General features: G+C 41.6%; 1 protein-coding gene across 1 annotated transcript in view; it reads right to left on the bottom strand.

The window, feature by feature from the left end:
• Positions 1-5,619: 5,619 nt before the first annotated feature.
• SNX18 (sorting nexin 18) overlaps positions 5,620-12,006 on the bottom strand; it is a 28,788-nt gene continuing 22,401 nt past the window's right edge. The window contains exon 2 of the mRNA XM_086361690.1: positions 5,620-8,274. Coding sequence (XP_086217816.1) covers positions 8,021-8,274 — 254 coding nt within the window. The 3' untranslated portion in view covers positions 5,620-8,020. The remainder of the gene's footprint in view (positions 8,275-12,006) is intronic.

Genomic DNA, 12,006 nt, shown 5'->3' with positions numbered 1-12,006 from the left:
GGCTAAGATTTTTTTGGCCTTTCCTTTTTTCCTAAAATGCAATTTGGTGTAATTCGTGAACCGGGCCAGTCCCAGACATCTTTTGTTCTCTAAGCACAGTCCCCTCTCCCGAATTTACTGCCTGGGCCCTGCATGCTGCCTGCTGGGCCCCCAGGAGGAGGACAGGGTGGGTCCTCAAGGGGAATATCACACCTACTCCTCCTAGGCTCAAGCAGTTGCACCTCTGTTCTCAAACAGGAGGACCGAGCTGTGGGGTTAGGTGATCCCGGAGTCAGGTGAGTGCATGCGTGCTAAGTCGCCTCAGTCATGGCCGACTCTTTGCAACCTCATGGACCGTAACCCACCAGGCTCCTCTGTGTATGGGATTCTCCAGGCAAGAATACTGGAGTGGGTTGCCATGCCCTCCTCCAGGGACTCTTCCCAACCCAGGGATTGAACCCGCGTCTCCTGCGGCTCCTACGCTGCATACGGGTTTTTTATTTCTGAGCCACTGGAAGCAGCGCTGCAATCAGGTGACCTGGGTTCGGATCCCAACTCTGCCTCTTTCTGGTTAGTGTAACCATCACAGAACGTCTAGAAGCCTGTATCCTTGTTTGCAAAATGGTTTTGTTTAAGTCAGTTCTGTAGATAAAGTACTTAATGGCCAGTAGTAGTACCACCCCTAGAGCATAACACACACTCTAGATGTAAGCAGCAGGAAAAAGAAATCCATCTCAGCCCAGGATCCATGCATGCTTATTTGCTAAATGTCATCACAAAAGTGACAAGGGTTCAGGGAAGGGACCAGACGCAAGGGCGCATTGTGGAAGGTTTCACTGGGCAGGGAGGAAGGCAGGAGAGCAAACTGGACTACAGAAAACAGGACTATGGTTTGGCCCTACCTCTCTTCACAGTCTGGCTTACCTAATAGCTTGGTTGGGAAAGAATCCATCTGCAATACAGGAGACCCGGGTTCGGCTCTTGGGTTGGTAAGATCCCCTGGAGAAGGGACAGGCTACCCACTCCAGTATTCTGGGCTGGAGAATTCCATGGACCATATAGTCCATGGAGTCGCAAAGAGCTGGACATGACTGAGCGACTTTCACTTCACTTTCACTCTTTAGTTTACTTTACCCATGCTGGTAACAGTATACTTAGTAATGCTGTTGCATTTCAACAAGGACTATCACAATGAAGGCTAATTTGCTCACTATTGTGAGTCCATTGTCCACAGGAGATTGTTCCTTCTACATCTGCACAACCTGCTTCCAGGTCTCAGAGGTGGCTCTAACCTCCTTTGTATATATATATATTTTTTTGACTAGTACCTCTGTCAACTTTAAAATTTATCCTTATTTTTAAAATAGAAAATACATTCAACCTTTCAAAGATATAAAAAGTCATATAACAAAAAAAACTCACTCCCACCCCTGTCATCCAGTTCCCAGACCCCAAAGCAAACAATGTTACTCTTGTCACCAATTGCTTGTCTCTGCTTCCAGAAATAATCCAGGCATGTATAACCAAATAGAATTTCCTCTTTTACTCAAAGGGTAACACATTCTTTTTGTCATGTAATTTTTCTTGAGAAAATTCTATGTTAGTATATGAAGATATTTCATTTTTTAGATGTTTAGATTTTTTTTTAGATATTCTATCAAACATCTAAAACAGTTATCCTTCAGGTAACTGTGCAATTTATCATGGGATCACCTATCAGCATGGATACCTAAATGTCGTATTTTCTTTCCATGGATTGTAGAATAGAAGCCATTAAAAAGCAGCACTTGTTAAGAAGCGCCCCCCCCCTCCCCCGCTTCCCCCAAGGGAAGGCTTTGCTTTCCCACGGGTATTTGGGTTCAGATAAAGGACATGGACTTGGTCTCACGTGGCTGCAGCTTTCTACTGAATATGCAGCTAGCACCTCACTACTCCAGGTGACTCAAAATGAGTTCACAGAGACCAGGACATAAGTGATCAAAACTACAGACTCTGCACATCAGCAGGTACACTGAAACACTGCAGGATTTAAGCTGAAACTAATTTGCTAATACTAAACCATACTCCAACTTTTAAAAAACATTCTTCTCCCCAAGTGAACCATTCTGAATTAAAAACAAAAACTTTGCATTTCCTAAAACTGTGAGGTTGAACAAAAGCTGAACTACCAAGTTGTCTAACCAAACTTGGTTACATGGATGTCTTCTTTGATACAGGGCACGGTTGCTCCAAAAGTCATTCGAAGGTATTAAATTCAACTTCCCAGAATGAACACAATGACAGCCATTTAGAAATGTGTCTAAATGTGCATGAGGTCAGGGCTGAGACACTGAACACAGAGCATGTTACCCTTCTTTGTTCATCCTAGGCCTCAAGTATATAATTTTAGGGTGTGAACACAGCAGACATCAATAAAATCGTTATTAATTTGGTGAACAAAAGCAGAATTCTGAGCTGTCTTCTTCATCTTGGTAAGAGCTACAGGACAATTTTGTAAACATACTGGTATTTAAACTCTTTAAAACCAAGTAGGGAGCCTTATGGACAAGGGCTGATCTCTAGAGAGCTGAGCCCCTGCCCACCCCAGCAGGAAGAATTTAGAGTCCGAGAAGCAATGAATTATGCTGTTAGGCAGAGCTGTGCTAGGATTCTGGGAACCTAGAGAGGGGTTTAGACCTGAGCCAGAGCTGGATGGGGGACAGCTGGCCAAGACAGGTACAAGGTGACAGTGGGAACTCCTGTCTGACAGGGACTGGGGTGTGGGTTCTTTATAGCTTATACGAGGTCCCTAAAACATCTCATCCCTTCTCACATAATCACCATCTATCATTCTTACTCTTGCCATGCACTGGGCTCAGGGCTCTTTATGTGTCATTCAATTCTTGCAATTTCTGTGAAGCAGTCTATCCTATTCACAGACAGAAAACTGGCTCAGAGAAGTTAAGTGACTACCTCAAGGTCACACAGCATTTGGGAACATTACTATCATTTACTAAGTACCTACTTCTGGAATTTTTATCACTTCCCATGGTTGTTATTTAGAGAGGGAATACGCTGAATGGTGAAGGACTGTACATACTGGTTAATCTACTACTGTCAATAATTCAATAAAATCTAAGTAGGCCTATCTTACAATGGAGGAAATGGAAGCTCAGATATGGGTTGGTGAGTTGCCTGAGGTCATTCAGAGAGTAGGAGCTAGGATATGACCCCTGGCTCCAATGCATTCTCTTTCTCACAGACATGCTGGGTCAGCTTCCCCATTATGTTGGCAGAGAAGTCCAGCAACTCAGCAATTTCTAAGTCCTGAGAGCTATTTCTTGGAGTAACTGAAAATTTAAACCACTAGAAAAATAAGATCTGATGCATCTGGCCACTTCAAACTTAGAAATCATTTCCACATATGCTGATGGGATGCACAGCAAAGGAATGTCACACATCTTGTGTCTTTCTAAGTTCCTTTTAGGGTAGCTTCACAGGTAACGCTGGCTTCTGGTACAAGTTCATCCAAGGAAATGGAACTTCCTCAATGGCTCAGCAGGAAAAGAATCTGCCTGCAATGCAAGAGACCCAGGTTTGATTCCTGGGTTGGTAAGATTCCCTGGAGAAGGAAATTGCAACCCACTCCAGTATTCTTGCCTGGAGAATCCCATGGACAGAAGAGCCTGGCATGCTACAGTCCAAAAAGGCACAAAGAGTTGGACATGGCTGAGTGGCTAAACATAACTTAATAAAACAAGCCACTTTTGGAAGCTCTATCTCTGCCACAGGAATAATGGGATTGAGAAATCAAGACCAAGTAGGAGGAACTCGTGATCCCTAGAAAGGCTTTAGCTATGACTCAATCCTAGATTACCTGCCCACAAAGTCAGAGGCTCGGGATAGAGGCAAATCCCCGAGTTGGGTTTTTCCAGGAGCCTGATAGCACCCTTCTGTACTCTGCCTAGAAGTTTACTCCACCACTCCTCAGACTCATCAGAACTTACCACGTGGAAAATCGTGTGTTGCTTCTACCTGTGACCAAGGGGAACTTGTCATGGCTAATTCTGACCCTGACCAAGAGGAATTAAATGCTGAATTTCACATTAGTTCCTGTGGCCTCCTTTCTTCTTTCAAACACCCTTTAAGAGACCTTCTCCTTCTCATGTCCCACCCTCCAATCTTGGGCCACAGATGACGTCTCCAGCTTGGGTCAGGTTTCCACCACTGGCCTAAGGAAATCTGTGAACTGCAAGATACCTTGGCCATTTTAGATGTATCAGAAGAGGCTGAGAAAGCCAAGCCACAGGAAAATAAATAAATAAAATAGACCCATACAGATAAGACCCTGACAGATTACAAAGCCCCACATGGATGGCAAGCTTAGTTCTAGATGGGGAGTTTGGCCCTGTGTGGGATTTCCAGGTCCCTGTACCCATTGCAACCCTTCACATTTTGGATTAGGCTAGTTGGAGCTGGCTTGCCGCTGGCAACCAATAGTGACAATTCCCAACAGAGAAAACACGTAACTACTTAAGCACCTACTATGTGTCAGGTGCTAGACACACAGTAGCTACTATTTCAAAACACCTCACTCACAATTTATTGTTATAAGTTCAATAGTTACTGAAGTTACTAACACAAGCAGATATTCAGTGGGACTTCCAAATGGCTTACGGATTTAAATTAAACAGTACAAAATTTCATGAACAATTTATATGGCAACTGCAGATGGATGCTTAAGACAGTGAATTCAGTCTTCTATTTTTCTGTTTAAGTCTTTCACATTAAATAAATGCCTCCTTGATTACTGGAGAAAAAAATAATTATAATATTCCATTGAAGCTAAGAAATAAAGCAACCTTTGTTTATTTTTTAAAAGATAAACATGGCTGATCTGCACTAATCATAATATTTTGAAGGAAATAAAACAATATTTGATATTTTTAGTCTAGAAATAAATAATACTCTGTTTTACTTAGTCTGTCCGCCAAAGACAAGGTTGGAAATGAGAATACTGGATAATGCCTATGGATTTAAAAGTATCAACCATGGTTATTCAATTCTGAGGAAATAAAAGCATAAATGGATAAGCATTAAAAGCATAAGCTTATTGCATAAGCATTATGCAATAAAAGCATAAGCATTAACTGGCTTAGTAAATTAATAGAAAAAAATGAACTTAGGAAAGAATGACATTTAAAGGTTTATATATAAACTTTACACGCTTCATTTGAGAGACCAAAACATTTTTCAAGTCCTTAATGATGAGAACAGCAGCAAAATTCAAGACAATTAAAAACCGGCATTTAAGAAACTGCTGTATTGTTATGAATAAATGTAAGACAACAGTACTAGTGAAGCCCAAGAAAATCCCAGTTAAACTCCATTCAAGCCAATGAGCACTGGCTTTCCATTTCACTTTCCAATGTGTTCCCTTATTCCAGGTTTGAAACATACCTTCAGATAAGAGAGCCTAGAAGAGTAAGAGTCCCAGCGCACAGCTGCAGAACCAGTCTTGCTGCATTACAGTTTCAGCACATGAACAACTACAACTGTTTCTAATTAAAATAGCAAAGCCAGGCTCAAGTGCACACCCTGTTCTAAATACGTATTTGAATCAAAACTTATGAATTATAGAAAAAAAGACAAATAATGGCATGAAGGGCATGATAGTTTATTTTTAAAAAATTGTACCACACTGATCAAAATGACCAGCATACACATTACGATGGCTTTTCTCTTGGGTATTAACATCGCAGTATTTTTGTATACTGAAATGTTTCAATAGGACCAAGAACGTTAGAGAGATAAAAACCTTAGATGAAAATGAACACTAATGATTCTGGTGTCCTACCCCATAGAATTAATTTAAACCCCTTATGAATCAGTGGCATTATCATGTTATGTAGCTCTGAAGAATGAAAGTTCTCTTCTAAATAGGCAGCATGAACCTATACCTTCTTCCTCTTTTATCTTTAGCTCTTACAATTTGAACTATGTCCACCCTGGCCAAAGCACAATCATACAAGACACCTCAGATAATTTCCATGCTACCATTGCACAAGTTTAGTGATTTTTACTTAAACAAACAAAAAGTCAAACCACTGTCAAAAAAAGGAGGCAAATAAAAATGATTTTCCAATCATTTGAAAAGCATAGTGCTTATTTGTCCAATACAGACTCAAATTTAAATTAAATGCTATCATTATCATCTCTAAACTTCTGCAATAAAATTAACATATATATATATATATGGGTTTCATTTATAGAACTGTATCTTGCAATCAACAGGAAAAAGTTATTTTTTTAGAGAACAATATATTTGGTTACAGTTCCACATGTCGGTAGTAGAGACAAAGCCACATGATGTTAAATCTGGCTCTAAGTTAACTAAGGTATAAAATTTTGATCAAATCTGATCTTAAAAATTCAACCCATGTGAGATTACTTTTTAGAGTAAATGTGCTATTGAGAAATCATTTCAATAACCTTCACTTTGTATGACTATCTGCAAATTGACCCTTTTCTTTTAATCAATGTGACTCACCAACATTTCAAACTGACCTCTTTACTTCTACGTTACCACTTGAATACCCAGGGATTTCTGAGGCAGCATAAGTTTGACTTCATTAAAAACAGTAGACAGTTTAACCTTTCAGTGACAGCTTTACAATCTGTAAACTCAAGAATCACATTATTGAGCTCAGCAACTATAAAAACATTGAGATTCTGGTATTTCAAACCAAAATCTCTTTGTGCTTTTTAGATTAAGCTGCTTTTGAATATTTTTGGTATTTATCAGCCATTTGTATTTCCCTTATAGAAATAAAAGAATACACTTAAAGTAATTTTTAAGGTTAAATGTCCTGGGGGCTTATCAATACTTAAAGAAAAAAATTACTTTTTTCCATCAGCATTTGGAATAGTAGAAATTATTTCTGGTCCCTCATTAGATCAACCAACATTACTTTTCATCACGTGTAACACTGAATTTTATAGACATCCCTGAAAAAGTTTTTGATTAAGTAAACAAGTGAATCACAGTGGAGTCTCAATCAGTTAACAGTGTAGATCCATTAAAACACACACACACACACACACACACACACTGAATATTAAAAAGAAAAATTTCAAGCTAAAAAAGAAAAAAAAGAAAACTCTCATAAGAATTAAAACCGAGTGTGTATTGTCACTGATTCTGTGCTCGTGTCCCCAACAGATTAGACCCCTTCTCCGGGTTGTAAGACATGTTCGATTAAATCTCCACGTCAAGTTTCCAGGACACTTGAGTGAAGAGACTAGCTACTGCAGCATCTAAGGGAGCAGAGTGGCACCATTTTCTTCCCTAACAGACACCCTGTCTGAAGGTGAACGTGAGGCTCCCTCCGCTGTGCTCGCCAGCATCTATCAGGAGACAAAACTCGCTGGGCAAGCTGGTGACAGCTGATCCTCCCGCCCTGCCCCCAGCGCCAACAGGAGGTTCCCAGCAGTTCGTCATTGTGTGCACTGGCCTTTCACTCTTTCCATCAGAAAAGTTGTGGTTGCTTTAAAAAGAGGGTACGGGGTGGAGAAATGAAAAACCAAGAGTCTAAAGGCACAAAGTCGCATAGCTGCTCTAGTTGGAGTTTGTAAACAGAGAATAGGCTGAATTTAGGTAATCCCAATCTATGAGAGTAAAAAGGCATCCACAGCAGGCTTTTAACCAGCCAGCTTCTTTGAGACCCTTCATGGGTTTTGAGGTCTACAAAGTATGCACTAAAATACCCATACTTCAAAAAGCAATAAGGCAAATAGTATACTCATTATTCCAAAAGTTACAATGGTAGTGTAGGCATACAGAGTATAATTTAGTTACAATGTGTGGTACTGTTTCTATTATATAAACATATTAACTGCTTCTTTCCTACATAATTATATATTCAGCCCAGTTTCAGTTGAACACAAAACCATCCTTGTACCACTGCTGATAGTTGGCAATAGTTCTTTGATAGCAGTTTGTATTCTGCTGTAGAAATTATCCTTGAACTGAAAAAAAAGTCCACAATCCAACGTCCAGTCATTAAACACTATCATATTTGTGAAGAGCCTCTTCCAACTTCTGCGTCACTTTTTGGAAAAATATTATTTGTTGTTGTAAGAAATGCTGCATTTGTGATTTAAAGTCTCTTACTCGAATTTGATGGAAGTGGTGAATTTCAGCCAAAGTAGCAAAAGAAATAGTGTTACAGCGATCCTGAATGCCATCAGCCTTTTGGACTTCCATCTTCCCTTCTTCCACGTGTCGCCTACTCTCCTTGACTTTGGTAAGAGCTCCTGTGGTTTAAAAAAAAAATTAATTAAAAAATACATATAAAAAAATAAAAAATACATATGTATCCCAGTGTTACAGCTACATAGTAAACAGAATGTTGGGCATTATAAATACTTGCCTGAACTATTTTGAAGTCCCTTGGCATTTAAAGGGGTGACTATAACTATTTATTAAAAAAGAAGAAATCTGGTAAAGTTTCTGAAAACACCTCCACTGCTACAAATTCACTTATCAAAACTAGCCTTTGCCATTGACCAAATAGTATGTTTCCTCTCTTCCAATAGCAGAGATATTATATACTATAGACAAAAACTGCAAGGAATTTTTCCTAAAAAGACAAACCAAGAAACTCTGCGATTTTAACATTCTTAAGGGACAAAGTGTAACACCACTCTGTATGTGTGTGTGTGTGTTAGTCACTCAGTCACATCCAACTCCTGGCAACCCCATGGACTAGCCCTCTAGGCTCCTCTGTCCATGGAATTCTCCAGGCATGAACACTGGAGTGGATAGCCGTTCACTTCTCCAGGGGATCTTTCCAACCCAGGGATCAAAACTGGGTCTCCCATATTGCAGATAAGATTTTTTTTTTCTGTCTGAGCCACCAACACCACTATATACACATACATTAAGAAGGTCATCTCTAAAGTGGAGCATACTGCAGGCATGCCTGATTCTGACTCCACATTCTACCAGATCCATACCTGTAGCATAATGGCCCTGTGCAGTAAACATATGCCTCCTTCTCCTTACAGGCTGTAAAGATCAGTGAGTGTTGAGTTTGCCCTAACAGTCACCTGGGAATGAAGCCAGAAGTGTCATAGCCTCCGGCCAAGAAACATCACCAGAGGATGCGGGCCGGGGGGTTGGGGATGGGGTGGGGTGGAGAGGACGGTTTCTGTCGCAAGTGCCACAGGAGGGCAGATCTTCCCCTAGAAGCACAGTCATAAAAAAAAGCACAAAAGCCTGAGGATGCATAGGAGGTAGGAAAAATAAAGACTATTCATGTGTTCTTAAAAATGAGTGATGATAAAGTTCAAATCACTTGAGCACAGCCAGCTCAAGAATCCAGATTCCTGACCCCACATGCATCCATTCTACTGAACCACAATGAAAGACGAGAGAAACACTTAGGGCACCAGGCTTGCTGGTCTGAGGATGTGATGATGCTAAGTGGAGGGAAAGGGAACCTGTTTAGAAGGCAGTGGGGAAGCTGAGCAGCTTTGTTGTGGAAATGTTGTTTTAGCCAATGGTGAAATATACAGGGGAAAAGCCCTGTATCTAAATTTCTTCAAATCTACAAAATAGAGTAAACCTACTATTAAATAAAATCCTTAAAGACTGTTTTGTTTTTTTTGCACAACTCAAAGACCTGAGAAATTAAAACTCATCAACAACAAATGTTACAGATATAAATGTATGTATGTTTGTATATTTTCATTTATTTATTCTAAAAATCTTTACCTGAAAAGCAGGAGAGCCCTGGAGCAGAGAGAATACCCTGCCTCCCCCGTGACCACACAGTGGAGATGTCATCCATGTTAACTGGGCTACAGGAAGACCCCTACCCAATCCCCTAAGTAGCCATCACCTTGAATGGCCCTGTTAACATCTCCCCCACAGCAGACAAGACTCAAGAAGCAATGCAACCTGCCTGCCTGTGGTCTACACTAAACAGAGAACGCTCCTCCTCCTTAGAGACAGCAAAGAATAATTTCTTATAGCGAACTTACGTTCATTATATTTGTACAAGTGTCATCGTTAATATATAAAAATTGAAGTTGAATAAACTAGGAAAGCATGAGACAGAAAACTAAAAAAGAAAAGAAAAAATTACCTAAAAGATGACTGAGAATATGAAACTATGAAATTTACATTGAAAATGGTTGAGAGAGAGCTTGCTGTTATTGTTTAGTTGCTAAGTCATGTCCGACTCTCTTTTTGCAACCCTGTGGATTATAGCCCGCTGGGCTCCTCTGTCCATGAGATTTCCCAGGCAAGAATATTGGAGTGGGTTGCTATTTCCTTCCTCAGGAGATCTTTCTGATCCAGGGAAGGAACCTGTGTATCCTGCTTGGCAGGTGGATTCTTTACCACTGAGCCACCTGGGAAGCTGAAACAAGGCATTAAGAGAGCAGAGTCTCAGGCGATCTGACTGTTCGTGTGATTCAGGGCCGAGGTGCCTGCTATTGAGCATGGAGGACAGGCACTGGAGCCCTGCCCTGCACAGGTCCCTGTGCAGCCGGGAAGCAGCTGGGTACCGGGAATATGCTGTGAGGGTCACTTGCTCTAGTCACTGGAGTCCAGCACAGAGGAACTCAGAAACCTGGCCCTGAGCGGTGCCAAGGTCAACGAACCTGCAGCTCGTCAGCCTCCAGATGAGATCACCATCTTCTCAGAAACGACATTCTATGACACAGGCCTGCAGACATGCATCCGTAAAAACCAATTTACAAATGAACAAGCCTGACGTTTTCACAACCTGAATCACATCAGAATACATTTTCAAAATTCCTGGACACAGTACAAGTATTAACTCTCTCCAAGGCCTAAAGACCTTTTGGCATTTGTCGCCTTCAAGCTTTCTGAGTGTACATTCTAAAAAGGATCTGTGAATCGAAGACTCACTCTTCTCCCAGCTATGAATTTATTTTGTAAATAACACAGAGCCCTGAACAGTTGGGTTTCTGGGGCAATAATCTCAGCTCATTTACCAGCATTTGTGGAGGGCCTGGCTTCCCCAGTGACTCAGCGGTAAAGAATCCACCTGCAACGCAGAAGCTGCAGGAGACATGAGTTAGATCCCTGGGTGGGAAAGATCCCCTGGAGGAGGGCATGGCAACCCACTCCAGCATTCTTGTCTGGAGAATCCCCATGGACAGGGGAGCCTGGCGGGCTACAGTCCGTGGGGTTGCAAAGAGTTGGAAACGACTGAAGCAACTTAACACACACAAAAGGACAGCACAGAGCCGGCAAGGGGGATGCACATGGCGGGGCTCACACCAAGTGTTCAAGTCCCCACCCTCCGGAACTCTCAAGGAAGACACCTTGAGAAAGCACACTGAGGGCCAGCGCACAGCCATGGCGTGAAGTGACAGAGCCGCAAAGCACGGAATTCTGCATGGCAACTGACTGTGGCTTCTTCCAAGAGAATGTAATCATGTCACAAGGGAAAACGCTTGGAGGACCTGCTCTGTGCCAGGCAGTGCTGAGGACGAAGGGTGCCAGGGTGGGGGCAGGAATAAGCGGAGATAACAGTAAATGGGAGCTGCCTAAAACAGTCATCAAATACGCGAGGCACGTTCTGTGTACCAACTCTAACCCTGCTGCAACTCTGCTACAGACATTACTGCTGTTTTACAACAAGGAAACTGAGAAAGCCACCCACATTCTTTGAGGCCCGAAGTTAGCAGTAACCCAGTAAGAGGTGGGAGAGATGGGATCTGAATACAGAACTGACTTCAAAGCAAACACCACAAATATTCAGAAAAGAAACTGGAGACTGAAGAGACAAAAAGGCACAGTGGGCTGGTAAGCAGGGTGCTGGGGTAAGGGCAGGGGCTCCTGCTCCCCTTCTCTCTTTTCACCTCCCTTGCTGGTCCCTGGCTTTTATTCTGACGTGCACATCAGGAGACCTTGTGAGCATGTAAAATAAACCATAGAGGTGTTGAAAATTTCCCTCTGGAATCTTAGTAGCCTCATTCAATTCATTAATGGTGCCTGTAAAGCCTTTT

This window comes from Bos grunniens, chromosome 20 (assembly GCF_055505025.1).
Source record: "Bos grunniens cultivar Pamir isolate PY7600 chromosome 20, Bosgru_T2T1.0, whole genome shotgun sequence".
NCBI classification, from domain to species: domain Eukaryota; kingdom Metazoa; phylum Chordata; class Mammalia; order Artiodactyla; family Bovidae; genus Bos; species Bos grunniens.
Note: the sequence above shows the minus strand (reverse complement) of the source record. Positions and strands in the feature narration are given on the sequence as shown.